This window comes from Trachinotus anak, unplaced genomic scaffold (assembly GCF_046630095.1).
Source record: "Trachinotus anak isolate AG129_WGS33_773 ecotype Australia unplaced genomic scaffold, CSIRO_AGI_Tana_v1 ptg000012l, whole genome shotgun sequence".
Lineage (NCBI taxonomy): Eukaryota > Metazoa > Chordata > Actinopteri > Carangiformes > Carangidae > Trachinotus > Trachinotus anak.
This window is the reverse complement of record NW_027273863.1, coordinates 24,804,973-24,825,568: the sequence shown is the minus strand read 5'-3', so window position 1 is coordinate 24,825,568 and position 20,596 is coordinate 24,804,973. Positions and strand designations below refer to the sequence as shown.

Below are 20,596 nucleotides of genomic sequence, written 5' to 3'. Positions count from 1 at the left end.
CATTTTGTAATGAATAAAAGAAAAGCAACAATTTCTACATTTTATTTCATGTAAAAGATGAATTCCTACTGACTTGCAGCAGCTTCACAGCACTAACCATGATGTATGACATCAGGTGATTTATCATAAATCTTCTCAGCCTAAAATCATCATCTTTAGTGTTTATTATTCAGAATGAAAATCAGTCAGACAAAAACAATTAAAAGCTTGAGGGGTGCAGTAGCATTATCTGACATACTTTGGTCTTACAGCCACTAAACAGCAGCAAACTCTCACACTCAGTGTTTCCATCTCTGTGTTTATTTCCACTCTCACAATCAGTTACAAAGTTCACACTCACAGCTACAAAACCAGCATCTAAACACTGTGCAGGAGGAAAATGCTCAAACTGATACAACATCACAGGTTTGATGATTTCATGTGAACAAATGTACACATGGCAGAGGATATGGAACAACATTAATTACTCTGTACAGTCCATGTTGCTGTTGTGTTGCTACCTGGTCCAGTGTTGCTTGGACTTGTCTTTGTATCCAAATGCACATTTATTTAAAATTCCTGTTCTACGAAAATCCTGTTGTGTTATTGTACATCCACCATCCCTCTCCACCTCCCAGTGACTACATCAGTCAGACTCTTTCTGCTCAGGACCTGTCAGCAATTAGGAGGAAACTGCCTCAGATATACGCTCATATTTTCTCCATCAGCTTTGAATCAGATCCTGGAATGAAGACACAAGAAAACATTTGATTGATTATTGAGGAAAATCAACTTTATTGATGATGTGAAGCTTCAGTTTGTTCCCACATTGGATCAGTAAAGTCTGTTCAATGACTCTTGTTCAGTGATTTCATGAACAGATTGACTTCATCCACACAATCAGTTTGTTTCACCTGAATCTCAGAGACGGAAAAGAAAAGAATCAATCGTCTCCTCATTGATTATTATCATGATAAAGACACTTTGATAAAACCTCATAGACCTTATTTGTAAGTTGATTTGAACAACAACAACATTTGTTCTGACAAACACATCAATGTAAATGTAATTATAGATTTGTGTCTTTACACAGTGAGAACAAAACATCAGTGATAAAGGAAGGTCTGCTGATTTCTCTGTTAAGGCTCATGCAGTGGAAGAGAAACAACAACACACAAATACATCAACACAAATATCCAACAAAAATTTAGAGCACAGACAACTTTGTGTTTTCATGTGGACAAATGTGAGTTTAGGTCAAACAAACATGATGATGAGCAGTGATATCCTCCATGGCTCCAGCTCCACCTGAACATCAACACAACCAGAAATGAGAAGAGGTCAAAGTACCACCCATAATGTTTGATTGACAGGTGATCTGTGTGCAGTGCAGAAACACAACAGCAATGAGCTTTTAGCAACAAACATGGAGACAAAATAAACTGAGGAACTAAAATACAGATTTGAACCAACTGCTCCTTAAATTACCTTTGTCTATTTGAGTTTACACAACTCAGCTGTGTCTCCATAAAACCCATAAACAAAAAGTCCAGCATGTAGAGGCTGAGTGAATGTGGTCTGGACTCTGTGGAGGAGAGTCATGGTTTCAGAGACACTGTAGAAGGACAGAAGACCTGCTCTGTGATCCAGGTACACTCCTACTCTGGAGGACTGAGGACCTGAGACTGGAGCTTTGATATTGTTGAACCAAAATTCATAAATGTTTTGGTAACAATGTAACATCCAAGATTTGTCATTGAATCCAAATCCACATTCATCTGAGCTCCCTGCTCTGCTGATATTCTTGTATGCGACTGCTACATAAACTCCTCCTCCTCCTCTCCACTCCACCTCCCAGTAACAACGTCCAGTCAGACTCTCTCTACTCAGGACCTGACACCAGCCAGTGAATCTGTCTGGATGACTAGAATAAGACTGTTTTCGACCTAGTGTTACTTTTCTGTTTCCCTCAGATAATAACAGATGTGTGTTTGCTGTGTTTGGATCCAGTGTGATTTCCTGTGAATATTTTAAGAATCCAGCTCTGGTCTTGGGCTCTGGTTCTGACAATAAAACGTCCACTTGAGTCACTGTCAGTGAGATGTTTGTCCATGTCTCTCTCAGAATGTCCTGTAGTTTATCTCTGAGCTCTGACACAGCTGCTGTCACATCCTCAAAGTACCTCAGAGGACGGATATTGATGCTGGATGAGTCTGTAGATTGACTGAGTGGTGACAGTGAGGGGTAGTTGTGTAGAAACTGGGTGTGACCCTCTGTGTGTGAGAGCTGCTTCAGCTCAGCGTCTTTCCTCTTCAGCTCAGTGATCTCCTGCTCCAGCTTCTCCTGAAGCTCTTTGACTCCACTCACTTCAGTTTCCTGCTGGGATCTGATCTGCTGCTTCACATCAGAGCTTCTTTTCTCCATGAGACGGATCAGCTGAGTGAAGATCTTCTCACTGTGCTCCACTGCTTTATCAGCAGAGCCATTGATAGCCTCCACCTCCTGTTGAAGCAGCTTCACATCTTTCTCTCTGTCCTGGATTCTCTGCTGGATGTTTTGTCGACTCAGCTGGAGCTCTCTCTGCCTCTCAGTCCTTTCTGCTGCAGCTGAGACTGTGTCGTGGCCTTTATGTTCATTCTTGTCGCAGAGATAACAGATACACTGCTGATCAGTGCGGCAGAACATCTTCATCACCTCATCGTGACGAGAGCAGATGTTCTCCTGGAGCTTCTTGGAGGGCTCCACCAGCTTGTGTTTCTTTAACTGAGGTACACCATAATGAGGCTGAAGGTGTTTTTCACAGTAAGAGACCAGACAAACCAAACAGGATTTGACAGCTTTCAGTTTTCTCCCAGTGCAGACATCACAGGCCACATCTTCAGGTCCAGCATAGCAGTGATCAGCAGGAGCAGCTTGGAGTCCAGTCTTCTTCAGCTCCTCCACTAAATCTGCTAACATGGTGTTTTTCACCAGGACAGGCCTCGGTATGAAGGTCTGCCTACACTGAGGGCAGCTGTGGATTTTCTTCTCATCCTCTTCATCCCAGAAGCTTTTAATACAGTTCATGCAGTAGCTGTGTCCACAGGGAAGAGTCACCGGATCCTTCAGTAGATCCAGACAGATGGAACAGCAGAATCTTTCTCGGTCCAGCTGATTTCCTTGCTGCGCCATTTCACCTCCTGAGAGTCTCTGTCAAACAGGTTCACTTTCTCTGAACAGAAACAATCTCTGTGCTCAGGAGGAAAACAGATCTCTGCTCTCGTTCTCCTGCTGCAGTGAGTGAGACTCGTCATCTCCTGCAGTTCACAACATGTTGTTTACACCCATCCTCATACTTACAGATCTGTGAGGGGGAGGGAACAAAGAAACAGCTTGACAGGGTGGAGCTTGATACGTGTTGAAGCAGGAAGAAAAGAGAAAAAAGGGAAGTGTCTTTCAGTCTGTTCTGTGCTCCACAAAGAGGAGCTGTTTGTGAGAGACAGGGTGTGTTATCTGTCATTTACAACAAAGAAAGGTCGAAAGTCAAGTCAAGTCAAGTATTTGTTAAAAACAACAACTATGTGAATCCAAACTCAAGACATGATCAGTAGTGAGGCTCAACAAAGTGACAGTGAGAGAAACATGTTTCTGTGGATGTCTGTTTACAGATACACAGCAGGAAACTGTACAACTCAGCGTGCATCATTCCCAGTGTGCGACACTGACAAGGACAGATTTGAATCCTTGTACCTTGAGTGTGGCACACTGTGTGGGAACTTAAGAGCGCAGAGTTTTACAGTTTTCTTCTCTGGATCACAGATGTTGACAAAACCAGTTCTTCCTTCACAGCGTCTTTGTTTCACCTCAACACTGATCACTTGTTCATAGTTTTGATTATCATGGTCCTTCTTTAACAAATACACATCTCTGACACAAGCACAATTTCTCCACCTGCAGAAACTTGAATTTCTCATGTAGATTTATTTGACACGTTTACAAAGGTCGAGTTCCAACCACAAACTTTAGAATCATTTGTGAACATCACTTTACAAGCTCAAAATCATTTGGACACTAATTTGAACAGGCTTTCCAATGGTATCAGCGTACTTCTCACCACTGAACGTTGTGCCTGAATCCACGAGTGCCTTGCATGCTGGGAAATGGCAGAGGTTTGTCTGGGAAAGCTGGGCTGTCCATAACACAAGTCTTGTGGAGAACGCTCTGACATTGTCATATGCAGCACTGACAAGCTGGCCCTGGCCTGTCACTTCTTGTTCAGTACACTCAGCTCCTGTGTGACGTCAACAAGAAAAGCTCGGTCCATTCGCCGTTTGGGATCACTGAGTACAGGAACAGTCATCCCATCCTTCTCCATGAAGGCTTTCACTTCTGCTCTCAACTCAAAACACCTCTTCAAGACCTTCCCCCTGCTGAGCCACCGTACCTCGGTGAAGTAGAGCAGGTCCTCATATGCTGACTCTGGTTCCTCCAAAAAGGCGCGGAACTGCTTTAAGCCCCTGGATCTGATATGGTTGATGAATTTCACAACGTCAGACAACACATTGTCAAACTTCAGGCATTTGCTGCAAAGGGCCTGCTGATGGATAATGCAGTGCAGAGCGACGGCCTCTTCCACAGCCTCCTCTTCCGGTTTTCTTTGAACAAGTGCATTTGAATCATAGTGAGCAACTCCTCCATCACTTCAACACTCTCATCAACACCACGGACATGTACTGCGGCTGCGCAGTGTCAGTGGCGTCTGTGCCCTCATCAAGAGCGACTGAGGACGGAGGGAAATGTTTGGCTTTCTCCCGCAGTCGATCGTAAATGTTACCTGACATGTCAGAAATGCGGATGTTGCTAAACTGACCCTTCTTTTCCCGCCAGACGACACTTGCAGCCTTTGAATGGTTTTCCCGCCTCAGCGACCATCTCACGCACCACGTAGCTAGCTCTGACCGCCGCATCGCTCTCCTCGCTTGCTTCCTTGAATAAATCTCGTTACCTCAGCAGACATGTTTTAAGTTTGGCGACCTGGTCCTCCTTGTGCGCCGCAACTTTCTCCGTGCATGTTGGACCCGTTGGGAAGCCCCTGTGCTCAACTAAAACATATTCCGTCTCCTGCTTCTCCTGAAATCGTCTGTGCTCGTTGCCAACCTTTCTCTTCACGGCAGGTGTTGAAAAAGACAGGACTGGGGCTGGGTGACAACAACCGTACAGCTCTGGGTGACAGGATATATTTCCCTCCGCTCGGTGACAGAAACATGTCGCAACAAATATTTACATATATTACAATATATACATATATATACACACAAATATAACATTCATTACAGTTCTTTTGGGGTCAACATGAAGATGCTCTCCTGTCCTCTTATCAGTGAGGACATTACTTCCTTGTCACTTGTCTCTTTGTCTGTCCGGGGCAGTGGCAGCAGCTTGTTTTACCGCTCCATGTGCAAAACTGTCAATATCAAAATCAATATCAGTACAACTCAATGGAAATGATCAGAAATAAGATTTAAATTATTCTTTTTACATATTTCAATAAGTGATAAGTTGCTGAGACATGAGTCTGGTGGTTCTTCTGATCCCAGTTCCCAGCAGAGATGCAACCAGCTGTGGGTCTCAGTGCAGACCAGTGTGGTTCGGACCGACAGGACATAAATGACACAAAGATCCACTGTGACGTGCAGGATTTATTGTTGTTGGACACTTACTGTGATGAATCTTGAAGAATCAGGGGAGGAACAAAATGTCACAAAAGGAGTCTGGAAGGAGATGTGAATAAAGAAAATGTTGGAATACTGAAGAATATTGCGTGAGATATTGCGTTCACAAGGTCAAAATCGCATTTTGTGAGATCACTGTAATGTTGACCTTCGACCCTCCATGGACCTGGACACCTCGGAAGACAGCGAGCTTGACCCCGGCTGGACACCTGGGAGGCATCACACAGGGCTGCTCTCTCCAGGTGGAACACGGTCAAGTCCTGATCCCACTGCTCTTCCTTCTCACGGAAATGACCGGCTTCATGGAACCACACCATCGCCAGGTGGAGCGAGTCAGGAGGTGACTGAGATACGTATGTGCATATGTATGGTTGGACAACCCACTGACTGAGGCTCCAGCTGTTGTCGGCAAAGAGCCACTAAAAAGAGGAAACAAAAGGGGTTAACTAGAGGCGTAAGTTAGCATTATCAGCATTTTACTCCAGATCTCTGCTCTCGTTCTCCTGCTGCAGTGAGTGAGACTCATCATCTCCTGCAGTTCACAACATGTTGTATACACCCACCCTCATACTTACAGATCTGTGAGGGGGAGGGAACAAAGAAGTGACGGAGGTGTAGGTGGAGGTCTACAGGTCAGTGGTTGGCTCCTGTGCAGAAGAGAGGAGAGAGGTTTAGATTAACTTGACTGGACAATTCAAACCAACAGGAAACTGACATCTTTGATTTCAAATGATAAAAAGAAGCGGGAAGATCAGTGGATGGAGAGAAAAAGAGGTATAGTTTCATTTTAAATTAGAGGAAATACTAAGAGTGAATCATTTGTTTCTGAATCACTAAACTTTTGCTGTGAACAAGCTTTTGGTTGAAGTTGACTGATTTTTAGGCAGACAGGAGTTTGTCCACTTCATCGACCACATCTGTCCAGGTTTTTACAGTATTTTACAATCACAGGGTCAAAGCCTCATTCAACATGGACACTTCACTGTGTGTTGATGACTTCAAAGTTGCAGAAAGTGTTTTTTTCACAAGACAAAAATAAAATATCAGTTTCAATTTGTAAAACACAAAATGCTGCACTCTGAAATGAAACGAAAAACAAAGGCTCTTTAAGGATCTTAATCTGACCTGCTGAGGATAACGCCATCAACTTCACTTTTATCAAATGAAATGATGCTAAACATTGAAACATGTAAGAAAACCCAGGGAAATAAACCTTAAACATAGGAGAAGATATGTTGAAAAACACAGTGGCTGATGCTGAGTGGTCAGTTAGAGAGACAGTGGGCAAATTTAGGTCCTACAAAATAAAAATACACAGGTAAAATGATCCAGCAGTTAAATGTTGGTTGGATTATTGTTATGAATCTGATAATAAGGTTATTTTTCTCAGCCTGACGTTCACACAGTGAAAAGGGAGCAGGATCAGGAGGATTCCTCTTTACAGTGTGTGTTTGTGTGTAGGAGGGAGGGAAACATTTTAACAGTGACCACGCTGGACACTTTCTTCCCGCCTTTTGTTTCCCCCCATTTCTTAAATATATTTTCTTCTTCTATGATGGAGGTTACAGTATCTGTCTTTTTCAGTTACAGAAAGTATATTTACTCATGTACTATACTTAGGTACACATTTGAGGTACTTCACTTGAGTATTTCCATTTCCTGCTTTTATATACTTCCATAGTAAGGGCTTACTTAAAAGATTAAGATGACCAGTATCCACTGAAAACATATACATTATGATACATACAAAGATTAGATAGATAGATAGATAGATAGATTACTTTATTCATCCCCGAAGGGAAATTAGTTTGTTACAGCTGTCCGGTGTATTATAATACAAAATATACAATAGAATAAAATACAGAGGTAGACAGAAAGAAATAAAAATACAGAATGGCAGATATAAATAATAATATACTATGTATATGCATATGTAAATGGAAAGTGCAAAAAGATGGATACAAATATTGTACGAATATGATATATAATATCAATACGGTTAGTATTTGGAGTGGAGTGTTGTGATGAAAATTCAGAGTGCAAAGTGTGACAAGTCATCTTGTGTCATCTTGGCTCTGACAGAGGTAGATGAGTTGTACAGTCTGACCACAGTAGGTCGGAACGATTTCCTGTATCGTTCCTTAGAGCAGCGGGGTTGGATGAGTCTGTTGCTGAAGCTGCTCTTCAGCTTGTCCAGTGTTTTGTGGAGGGGGTGAGAGGGATTGTCCATGATTGCCAGCAGTTTTGCCAGCATTCTTTCCTCCACCACCTCCTCCAGGGTGACAAGTTTAGAGCCAACAACAGACTCTGCCTTTTTGATGAGTTTGTTCAGTCTGTTGGCGTCCTTTGCCTTGATGCCCGCACCCCAGGACACCGCAGCAAAGAAGATGGTGCTTGCCACAACAGACTGATAGAACATCTGCAGCATCTTGTTGCAGACATGAAAAGACCTGAGCCTCCTCAAGAAGTAAAGCCGACTCTGACCCTTCTTGTAGATGGCCTCTGTATTGGTGGACCAGTCCAGTTTATTGTCCAGTGTTACACCCAGGTACTTGTATGAGGCCACTAAATCCACATCAGTCCCACTGATGCAGACAGGAGAGGGCAGGGGCTTGTTCCTCCTGAAGTCCACCACCATCTCCTTCGTCTTCGCCACGTTCAGCTGCAGGTGGTTCTCACCACACCACTTCACAAAGCGCTCGACCAGGTCCCTGTACTCAGCCTCCCTCCCTCCCATCCTCTCATCAGAGAATTTCTGCAAATGACACGACTCAGTGCAGTACTTAAAGTCTGACGTGTATGTGGTGAAGAGGAAGGGAGACAGCACAGTTCCCCGGGGGGCCCCGATGTTACTGATCAGACGGCCAGACACACAGTTCCGTAATCTCACAAACTGCGGTCTGCCCGTCAGATAGTCATCAACCCAAGTGACGAGGGGAGCACCCACCCGCATGTTCTCCAGTTTGGCCTTCAGCAGTCTGGGCTGGATGGTGTTAAAGGCGCTGGAGAAGTCAAAGAACATGATGCGGACTGAGGTGTCAGGTCTGTCCAGGGAGGAGTAAGCCTTCTGTAGCAGGTAGATGATTGCATCATCCACCCCAACATGGGGCTGGTATGCGAACTGCAGGGGGTCTTGTGATGGGCACACCAGTGGTCTGAGGTGTGCCAGGACCAGTCTCTCCATGACCTTCAAGATGTGAGAGGTCAGTGCCACCGGTCTGTAATCCTCCAGTGCAGCAGGACGTCCTTTTTTGGGCACTGGGACCAGGCAGGATGTTTTCCAAAGCACTGGCACTCTCTGAAGGTGTAGGCTGAGGTTGAAGAGGTGCTGGAGAACTCCACAGAGCTGGCTGGAACATGCCTTCAACACGTGAGGGCTGATGCGGTCCGGTCCAGCAGCTTTCCTCTGTTTGAGCCTCTCCAGCTCTCTCCTCACCTGGCTGGATGTGATGTGGAGTCCAGACTGGGGGGTGGGGGTGGGGGTTGGGGGGTGGAATAAGGCAGGGCCTGAGGTGGATGTCAGCAGTGGGCTGGGGAGTGGGGGTGACGAGGGTGGAGCAGAGAGGTGTCTGCTGTAGGAGAGGGTGGGGGGCTGTGAGGATGTCCTGGGGGTGGGAGGTGTGAAGAAGTCCGTGGTGAGTATCAGCGGGGGGGAAGGGGGTGGGGGGAGGTGGGGGGTTGTTGCTTGGGGAAGCGTTAGAGGGGCTGCCGGGTGTGGAGTTGAACCTATTGAAAAACATGTTCAACTCATTCGCACATCGTTCGTCCCCCTCAGCTGCACCCCCACCTCTCCTCTGGAAGCCGGTGATCTCTCTCATCCCACTCCAGACGTCCCTGGTGTTGTTGTCCTCCAGTTTGTGCTCCAGTTTCCTTCTGTAGTTGTCCTTGCTCTCCCTAATGCTGCGTTTAGATTAGACAAAAAACTAAAAATATTCCAAGTAAAGTCTTTCATTCAAAAAAACCTTAGAAATATAATCAACAAAATGTACTGACAGTGTGAGCAGTAAATGTCACTCTGCAGTTAAAGGATATTTTAACTTTTTTATTTTAACTGGATTGTTTATACTGATGCACCAGTGTTTCAGGTGGAGCTGGTTCAACTACCTTAGAAACAGGTAGATAGTGTTGTCGTGATCTTCCCCTCTGGGTCATTTACCTGCCTGGATTGTATTATTTCCCTTTTATTTTGAAATTTCTCCCCTTGTGTGTATCTGTCCTGTTCCCTGAAGAAACCTGGAGCTTCTGGTTTTTGTAGCTGGAATTTGGTTTTGTTGAGTTTGGTTCACCAGAGTCTGGATTTTATGAGCGTTTGGCTTCCTGTTTGAACTTGTGTTTTTTTACCAGCCTGTTTTTGCTTATTTATTTAATTTTTTTTTAGGTTTTCTTTTCAGGATGTTTTCACTTATTAAACTACCTTCAAAACACCTTCCTGCCTTTGTGTGCGTCTGCTTTTAGGTCCTGAAATCCTTAAACTGTGATAAATTTAATCCAGTGTTTCCCAAACTAGGGATTGGGCCCCTCCAAAGGGTCTGAGGGGTCATGAGAAATACGATGGTATTGATTATTAAGGTAATTCACAGTATGTAGACAATGTTAGATACACATTACTATAAGGACAAACTCCAAAAAGTAGTATACACTAGTATAGTGTAAGGCACTGCTCACTAACAAAAATGCAGGAACAACTGTGAAAAGGAATTAAAAGGAGTAAAAAAGGAGGAGGTAAACAATTTGTTCGCTCACCCATCGTGACCGTACTGTCGATTAAAAGTAAAAATCATTTCTTCTGGTGAAGCAGAGAAAAAAAAGGAAACTGAACAAATCGAAGGAGTAGGATTATAAAGTGGTGGATATTGCATTTTGTTTGGTGCAAATAAATCAAAAAGTTTTAAAGAAGCTTGAATCTGCTGGATTGCGGCCTTTACAGTCTTTAGACTTTGCGCTGTCTCATTGAAGAACCTCCCTCTGATCCATTATTTTCTCCCTGCATCCTGATGAAGGCATCAAAATTTACATCATGCAAAAAAACACAAACATGTGCATCAAAGTTTAAGACATATTAACTGCCTCTTCCTAAAAAGGCACCATTCATAAAGGGTTTAGAAGCTGTAATTAATGCTTGAGTCCTTTGATCAGTGTACTCTGTTTAAATAAGATGTTTTGGTAATGACATGGCTGTGTTTCTATTCAGTGATAATGCACTGAATGTTGGTAAACCATTCATCATCAGATGAGCAATTATAAATGTCAACTTCAAGTTAAAACACAACATACTGTACAACACACTACATGCTGACATAAACAAGAGCATCTGCATGCTGTCTGATGACCTGCTGTGCAGATTCTATTTTCAAAGATCAGGAGGGCGGCGACCAGGAAAACGACTGCATGTGAACGATTTCTGTGACGGTTAGGGTTAGCCATCAGGCTCGTTCAGCCTCGCGCGAGGCTGGACAGCCCGACCCCCAGGCGGCCCTGCGCCCAGCCATCGGGCTCATTCAGCCTCGCGCGAGGCTACTCCCCCCCCCCGACTTACTCCCCCCCCCGACACCATATAGGCTCAAATTAGGGTACAAATGATTTTGAGCTTGTAAAGTCATGTTCACAAATCATTTCAAAGTTTGTTGTTTTAAACTAACCTTTGTAAACATGTTAAATAAATCTGCTTGAGAAAGTCTAGTATGAACGTGGAAAAAAAACTTGCTTGTCGTTAAGAGATTTGTATTTGTTAATTAAGACACTATGTGAATCAAATCTGAACCAATGATCAGTTGAAAGGTTAAAACAGTCAAAGAAGAAAGTGGATGTCTGTGAACAGATACAGAGCAGAAAATTGTGTAAAACTCAGCACTCAGACTGATGGTGATCACTACAAATTGTGATCCTTGTAACTTCACTGTCACACACTGTGTGGGAACATTTGAGCGCAGAGTTTTACAGTTTCCTGCTGTGTATCAGTGAACAGGTTTTGACAAAACCATTTCTTCTCTTACAAGGTCTTTGTTTAACCTCAACACTGACCATGTGTTGTTAGTTTTGATTCATTGTCTCTTTTTTAACAAATACAAATCTCTTTGACAAAAGCACTTTTTTTTCCATGTACAAACTTGAATTTCTCATGCTAATTTATTTTACAGGTTCACAAGGGTTGATTTACAACTACAAACATTGAAATTATTTGTGAACATCACTTCACAAGCTCAAAATCATTTGGACACTAATTTGAGCCCATATTGATGTGGGGTGGAGTAACGCTATTGACTTACCATTTCTTGCCGGTTGTGGGGACCTTAAGGTGTGGTACAGGCTTGAGGTGGGTTCTGGCATCACTGTGAAAACACATCAAATTACTTTCCATTAGAGGACGCACAGGGACATTTCAAGCAGCTCTTCATTTCACCGTGAAATGTTTTTGAAGCATCCTTTCACTTAAAGGGAGACTTTTAAAAATCTTTCCAGGATTCCTGTTAACAGTATCTGTAGTTGAAGCTGTGTGCGGCCACCTCCTCTGAAACCAGTGGGAGCTTCCTGCATAACTCGCACCTGACTATGTTGATAATGGAAAGTGAAATGTGTATGATCTTGTTAAATGGTGTCTCATGGTATTTTAGGGTCTCCTCTTTGCTCTCTCATCAACAGAGTATAATTCGATGTAACGGTGTCTAAGTACCTTTTGTTTTGGATCTAACACAGGATTATATGTGATTTCTAATGACAGTATAATTTAACTGTAGCCAGCGGTGTCTAATTAGGATATAACTATGTTTGTTTACTGTCTAATAAAGAGGATATTATTTCGAGTTTTGTCTAATTTGACACAAAGTGCAGCTTGTTATGTCTTATTACAGTACAATAATATAAAGAGTGAATGAGATCTGTATTTGTAATGAGAAAAACAAGACTTTGAAGAAAACTGAACAAATGATGCCAGTGGTGAGGTAACACAAAGACACTGTGTGTTTGTCAGAATCTGACAACAGTTACAAAGCTGAAAACTGCATAAATCTTTGCACACAAAGTTTCCACACAGCGTGATACTGAAGTTACAAGTACAACTTTGACCCCATTTTCACACCTGAAAATGATTATGCAATGAAAGTCCAACCACAAAGCAGAATTCAGAGGGCAGGTGGTTCTGTTGTCTTCATCTCTGCAGCTGAACCTGAAAGGTGGAGTAGATTTTTTAAGTTTGCGCTATTTTCCATCTTGAAAATCTACCACACCTTTCAGAATCTGGACTCTGCTTTGTGATTGGACTGTCACTGTCCAATCAGATTCAGGGGTTAAAACAGGGTCAAAATGTGTACTTATAACATCACTGTGTGGGAACTCTGAGCACCAAGTCTGACACAATTTCCTGCTTTGTATCTGTTCACAGATGCTGAAAAAAGCACCGTCTTTGAGTTTCCTCCCCACTGATAACGCTTGTTCAGTTTTAGTCACAAACTCTTGTTTTTCTTGTTACAAATCTCATTTGCACTTTATTTTATTGTGCACTAATAAGACGTAACAAGCTGCACTTTCTATCAAGCTACACAAAACTAGAAATAATGTGCTCTTTATTAGACAGTAAACAAACATAGTTATACTCTAAGTAGACACCATAAACCACAGCTAAATTATGCTGTCATCAGAAACCACATATAATCCTGTGTTAGATCCAAAACAAATGGTACTTAGACACCGTTACATCGAATTATACTCTGTTGATGAGAGAGCAAAGAGGAGACCCTAAAGTACCCTGAGACACCATTTAACAGGATCATACACATTTCACTTTCCATTATCAACATAGTCAGGGGCGAGTTATGCAGGAAGCTCCCACTGGTTTCAGAGGAGGTGGCTGCACACAGCTTCAACTACAGATACTGTTAACAGGAATCCTGGAAAGATTTTTAAAAGTCTCCCTTTAAGTCAAAGGATGACTTTAAAATGTGTTTTAGAGCAGTCTGAGGCCTTTAAGTCAGGAAACTCTGTCTGTGAAATAAAGCATAAAAAGATTCATCAATCATCCATTTAAACTCATTTAATACTGTAAGTACACAAGTATGAAAACTGACTAATATAAATCTAGTAGTTTGAGAACAGCTGGCAAAGGTGACGTTGAATAGCAGCTACAGCTGACAATAGTCTGAGTCTGTTTTTAAAACCATTCACTGCTGAGCCAACATACACATGTTCACAACACCAAACACTGATCCTTCTTCTTTAGTTTGGGAAGAGGGTTACTCTGCACAAATGTGTAACACTGAATAAACTGAACTGAGAATCCCTGATGATGTCAGTGGGGAGGTAAAACACAGACACTGTGACAGAAGAAGAGCTTTTGTTATTGTCTGTGAACAGACAGAAGAAAACTGTATAAAGCTCACAGTTCTCTCAGGGTGACGCAGAAGCTACATGAAGCATTTTGACAATATTTTTACTCCTGAATCTGATTGGACAGTGACAGCCCAGTCACAAAGCAGGGGCCAATCAGAGGGCAGGTGGTTCTCATGTCCACGGCAGATCATGAAAGGTGTTGTAGCTTTTCAAGATGGACGACAGCGTGGGCTTGAAAATCGACCACACCTCTCAGGATCTGGACTGTGGTTTCTGATTGGACTGTCGCTGTCCAGTCAGATTCAGGTTGAAAAACGGGGCCAAACTTGCACTTGTAACTTCACCGTCACTCTCTGTGGGAACTTTGAGCCCTGAGTTTAATACAGGTTTCTGCTCTATCGGTGCACAACAGCACTTCTTCTGTCACGGTGTAGTTGTTTTACCTCACCACTGATATCATTCAATAAAAATATCACTTGTCAGGGATTCAGCAAAAAAACAAAAATTCATTTCAATGTATTCAGTGTTTCTGAGTAACCCTCTCCCCAAACAGAACAATAAGGACCAGTGCTTCATTTCTAGTTCATTCATTTCCTTTACCATGCAAGTGAGTTATAGGAATAAAACAGTGACTTAAACCTTTGAAATTGAAAACAAAATCTGAACTGAAAAAGGAAACAATGGCGTGAAAAACTTGTAATTCTAATATTTTCATCATTACGATGTTAGTTTTTTTCTTCATGTCTGTGGGGACAGTTTATGTTTTACATCATGTTTCTGTGTCACTGGTTTTGAGATTGAACTTTGTCACCTTTTTGGTGTTTGGGGGAATTTACATCAGAAGCCTGACAGGAGGCCGACCTGGTTCACCCGGAGCTCCCGAACCAAGGTTCAAGGTAAGTTTTTGTCTTTCGATGTGAGAGGAAAAGTGAGGGAGAAGTTAACTCTTAACAGACATGATGTTGTTTTCACAGAGGTCCGCTGGAACAGGCGGTAACGTTGGCCAACACAAGTCATCCAGCTGACGGTGATGCCGCTGAGTCTCCCGCACCGTGAAGTCTTTTGATGAATAAGAGTTTGAGGCCAGAGTTGCTGCTGCTGCACAAGGTCTCATCAAGGTGCTGACGAAAAAGAAACTCAGCATCAAACCCCAGCACAGCAGAGCTCGGTGCCGTCACAGGAGCTGCAGAATCGGCTCCAACCCCAAACCAGACAGAGCAGCAGGAGATCACCAGGTTTAACCAGGTGTGTCAGCTGACGTCAGCGCTGGATCCAGCAAACCTTTGTCAAAACAACGTCACGTCCGTTAAAAGCCAACTTCACCCATGGATGTATTATAAGAACTGGATGACGGATCTAAAAATGGCGCCATTCAGTTCAATACAAGTTGCTCGCCTGGCGCATACGCCGAAAAAGTTTCTGGCTTCCGGGTTACTTCCGCGTTACGCGGCCCATAGAGACTGCGCAGTAGTGTCACTCCCATCATGCCTTTGGGCGATGAGAACGAGCGAAAAACGTTCTCGATCTGTTGCTGCGCGTTCACGAGAGCTCTGCTGGAGGACTGATGTGTAACAGACTGATCCAGGACCGGCCCGGGGCCTGAAACACGGATTATACAGCAACAACATTCAGGCTGAAGCTTCAGAGCCGAAAGTCACATTGGAACCAACATTTTAAAAAATCATAACCAGGCAGAAATATTATGTTTAAATTGTCTTTTAGGCAATTTTAAGATATTGATGCTGCATGTGACAGAAAACTACAACTCATCAGATAAAGTTATCACGTTTACTTTCTGTCATTGAGCAGCAGATTTATACGACATGTCTTCTTTAAAGAACTGCAGGGCTGTAGTGAAGCTTCATGTCCCGTCACTGCTCTATGTTTCACTGTTTCACAGATATTTGATTTGAAAATGAAAAATATATCAAAATTATTTTTGTAAAGATTTAATTTAAATGATGAATGCCTCTGAACATATAGCTGCTGTACACTGAGCTCACACTGAGGGAGGTAGAGGCGGTGATGAGGCCGGTTCCTCCCCCAGGGACAGAGAGGGGCCGCGGGCTGCAGCGGCTCAGGCCCCCGCTGCTGACCCGGAGGACGCTGCGTCCAGGCCGGACTCAGTTCTAGTTGAACCCGCTGACACAGTGAAGGTCCCTCATCTATAAATACTGAGGCGGTGGTTGTTGATGACAGGTGGTGACCTGCAGTCAGGAGGAGACTCTGCTGCTCACACATCACACAAACTATCACAGAAGCTCAGGGACTGAAATTAAAACACCTGAAGAAACTGACGGAGGAAGAACAATCATGGCGGCGTCTGAATCCCGTGATGCGGCGAATATATCGATTAAAAACAATTACATTCCTGAAAAAAGTGTAAGAAGTGACGAATAAATGCGACAAAAAAATCACAAATCAATGAACTTGATGCTCGTTCCCGAGACACAGCGGGACCGCGGATAGAGTGCGCGTACACAGTGGTGACGTCACTCAGAAAAAAAGACTCTTCTGGGCTTTGAAAAACTTTTACAAAGGTTAAAACCCCGTGGCTTAAAAATGTCTTAAATCTTTTACTGTTGCGCTCTGTGGGAAAATGCTTTTTGGGCCGCGGGGGCATTTTTCGCTGCAACACCACGAGTGGCCACCGGAAACAGCGGCTGCAAGTCTGAGCGGCGGCGCCGTGTCCAGGTCTGATGACACATCCATGACGTCACCTCAGCGAGGGCCTACGTCAAATAACAGCGACAGGGCGTCAACAACAGTTACCTGCGGTTTGGGAGCTCCAGGTGAATGTGTGGAGGCCATTGCTTTAGTACACACCTGTCCAACCGGAAGTAATTAATCCTACACACCGCTCCCGCCAACACGGCGACAGGAAGTTAAACTGAAAAATGCTGACAGCGTTTTCAAAAAGTAAATAAATCAAAATAAGACGAAGGAAAAAAACAGGCTCGACACAGAACAACACAAAAATATCAACATTAAAGATTTTAAGATTGTAGTTTTCAATGCCATTGTTTCGTTTCAAGATTTAAAGTCCCTGTTGTCGCCTCATAGTGAGTCCTCCTCCATCAGACAGGATCTCTGACACCGTAAACTGAACACCTGGCGGACTCACCTGTGAACCAGGTAGTTGACATCTGAGCAGACAGGATGTAAGAGGAGGAGGAGGAGAGTCAATGTCGGAGCCCGGCGGGATGGAGACGAGGCGCTGCCGGTGTTTCCCTCACTGCCCGCGGACTGCGCTCAGAGCCCGGGAGGCTCACTGCCGCCATGTTGTTTGTGACCCGGATTTAAAGCTGGGGAGGCGCGAGCTCTGCCCAGTTCCCGCCAGAGGGCAGAGTATAAACAGAGCAGCTCTGCTCTGCTTCTTCTTCGTCTCCTCCTGCTCACCTGCCTTCCCTCATCGTCTCGCGTGTTTCTGCGTGTTTGCTCCCCAGGTGACTTTTCTGGTGCAGTTTGTCATGTGACTGTGGCAGAGCCGAGGCCGAGGCCCAGAGAGCCGCTGCTGAGCCATGAACACACAGGAGAGAGGGAAGCAGCAAACATGGCGTCCAGGAAGAAAACACTGAAGTGACTCAGACTCCATGAGCTGCAGCTGAGAGTGAAGGAGCGCTCACAGGCCATAAACTGCAGGAACAGTCCACAAACTAAAGCAGTAACTGAAGCTCAACTGCAAGTAAAAGTCCAACTGTGCACGAAGCTGAAGCCAGTGACACACAGACAACACATAATCATAGTTTATTAGTCTGAAAGCATTTTAATAAAAGTCTTAAATGTCATGTTTTTCCTGTGCCCAAGGACAGTTCAGTCTGTAGTATCTGTCCTGAAGCTGTAAATCACACAGACCCTCAAATGGACAAATATCCACAGACAAATCAAGACACAAGCTTTGTGAAGAATCAGCAGGTGTGTATTTCACTAACATATCGATTAAATGTCATAAGAGACAAATGAAAATGTGGAATGCAGAAATTGCTTTATTCTTTTTAATTGAGCCCCACCCCCCTACATTAGGAGCTACTGAGCACAAGTGAACTATTACAGCATAGAAACACTCTGGCAGTAAAGACCTGATGCTAAAGTCATCCTCAAATAGTTGAATGCTGGCGTTCTTAAGTCAGGCCACTGAAGTTATATAACAAATTACTCTGAGCCATAATCTACAGCAGCTGTGTCGTGTGGCCCGAACAGGTCTCATCCAGGTTTTACATTGGACGTAAAGTTTAAGGTCTGAAACACTGATCTTGGTGTAAGAGATTACACAAACATTTTATGTCCTCACAGCGTCCCACTCATTGTTTCAGAGCAAACTGGGTTCACATCACATTTTTAATCTTTGGTTTCTGCAGCACAGGAATGAAAAATGTGGATTCTTAAAAAGAGTTGTGTTCTTTTAAATACACAACCCATGATTATAATATAGTGTTTCATCTTCAAAGCATCTGCTGCAGAAAAATAACTAAAACTGTACAGAAAATGCTAAAGTCATGATAGAAACACGGGACTTTATTAAAATGATCACGTAAACTTGAAGATGTAATTTTTCTAGAATTACACTGGACCTGACTTAATGAATATGAGCAAAGCAGGAGAAGCAGCCAACAGGTTTCATTTGAAAGTATTTAATGTTTTGCTTGCAGTCAATCCTATTATCTTGAATAAAACAATTCTAGATCAATGCATCAACACATTCTTACTTTAGATATATAATCATGTGAGAACAAACCAGGGAGATTACACGTACTTCTTAACAGCAAAATAAATGAGATGATGAAATATAATGAAATGAGATACTCACTCGACACAGGCAGGAACAAAGGTGAGATGATGGAGGGAAGCAGCTCAGCTGAAGGACAAACAGAGAATGAGCTCAGGACACAGAACAAAGGAAACTGAAGACACCTGTGTGAGCTGCCCCGTCAGAGACACCTGTGCTGTTCAGGTCAGCAGTCATGTGACCCCACTGCCCACAGGAGACATTATGAAGTAAAAACACATGACATCACATGTCACTGTGCTCTTCTGGGGTCAAAATGTAAAAGGCTGAGACACTGATGTACCTCCTGTCATTTAGCACCACCACACACTGCCTGCTGCTGTAGAGTCGTTCACACTTCAGTGGAGTCAAAGCTCAGAGAGTGTGTGGACGCTCTGAATCCAAAAGGCCATAAAAGAGACACTGAGACTGTCCCCCTGTAAAAAATGACCGGTCGTCTGTGCGAGCAGCTCATTACAGCCAAGAGTCCCTGTCTAAACTGTGTTTGTTGTTGTTACAATGGAGACAAAGTTGTGGTCGGCCTGCTGCTGATACTCTTATGGGTCGTACAAGGGTCGGGACAAATGATCTATGTGGTGGTTGAGGTTGGAGGGCTCACCTGAAAAAATAATCCCATTTTAATGAATGAAATCCTACTACATATTCTGACACATGTTCAATCCAGATGTACAATATATTAAAAGAAAAAAACTATGTAATACTGAGTATGCTGCAGAATCAAATCATTTCTGAACTCACAGTAAGTAAATATATGAAATGTGCAGTCAGTGGGTCAGTAGTGTTAGTAAGTGGATGTATGAAAGGGTGGTGTTGTATGGTGCAAAATAAAAAGTACAACCAAACCAGAGAAACCATGTGGTTTCACTGTTGGAGTGAAAGAGACAATGAGGATGTATGATTTGAAATGCATTCTGGGTAGACTGGCCAGGTGCACTGATACCAGCTCCACCTACCAGGACCTGAAGGGAGACAAAACACACAGCAACCAAGGGCAAGACGATCCCAGAGGCTACAGCAGAGCCAGAGGCCCGACACAGAGCCTTTAAATGAGGATCTGGTTCTTCTGAAGGTTTAAGGTTGTGTTAAAAGAGTTGAGCTCATTTGTCCACGAGTTTTGTCACATTGAAGACGAAACAAATAAATCACTTACACACGACTTGACCTACAGACACATGGTAGTGGAGTCATGGTGATTTATGTGTTGTGTTTGAATACAGAAGCATTTGTGTCTTCAAAGTTTCTTAAAAGATGAATTTATAATGACTTCCGTCAGTTTCACAGCACGAACCATGATGAATAATATCAGGCGTTTGATTATAAATCTTCTCAGCCTAAAATAATCATCTTCAATAAAAACTTGAGCCAAACTGAGCTGAGGAGCTTTAACCTCCACTACATCCCTGGTCAGCAGGATGAAGGCGCCCTCTTGTGTTGTGCATCAGTTTTCACATTTCAGTTGTTCACCTGCTGTGATGTTCACTGCAGGAAGAGGAGTCACACCCTGTAACACTGATGCTGCATTCAGGTCACATGGGAAAGATGGAAGACAAGAGTTTCCAGTCTACAAATATTATTCACATCAGTCTTCAGGTGGGAATGTGACTTCTTCACTTCTGATTGAGCGACACTGAAACAGTTGAAATCAAAGCTAAAGAAATATATTCATGTTATGGTGACGAGACTGGAGCTGATGCAGGCTGCACAGTTTCCATCTGTTGTTGACTGTTCAACATTTGACTTGTTGTAAAAGCTGTGTGACTGTGGTCGAGTGACGGCTGTGAAAACTTGTCAGAAACAA

General features: G+C 43.4%; 1 protein-coding gene across 7 annotated transcripts; it reads right to left on the bottom strand.

Moving 5' to 3' along the window:
• Window positions 1-57: 57 nt before the first annotated feature.
• LOC139628563 (tripartite motif-containing protein 16-like) lies at window positions 58-18,960 on the bottom strand. 7 transcript variants are annotated; one of them, XM_071490325.1, is made up of 5 exons: window positions 17,137-17,685; window positions 16,785-16,912; window positions 14,969-15,293; window positions 11,957-12,019; window positions 746-3,322 (listed from the first exon to the last, which is right to left on the bottom strand). In XM_071490325.1, exon 5 carries the CDS (start codon window positions 3,148-3,150, stop codon window positions 1,474-1,476), a length of 1,677 nt encoding a protein of 558 aa, XP_071346426.1. In that variant the 5' UTR covers window positions 3,151-3,322; window positions 11,957-12,019; window positions 14,969-15,293; window positions 16,785-16,912; window positions 17,137-17,685; the 3' UTR covers window positions 746-1,473. The 7 variants fall into 7 exon arrangements, 5 of the variants coding, with proteins under 5 accessions (XP_071346426.1, XP_071346427.1, XP_071346425.1 ...); XR_011692810.1 differs by lacking the exons at window positions 746-3,322; window positions 14,969-15,293; window positions 16,785-16,912 and adding an exon at window positions 58-721 and having other exon boundaries at window positions 17,137-17,663; XM_071490326.1 differs by lacking the exons at window positions 14,969-15,293; window positions 16,785-16,912; window positions 17,137-17,685 and adding an exon at window positions 18,820-18,960.
• Window positions 18,961-20,596: the final 1,636 nt, after the last annotated feature.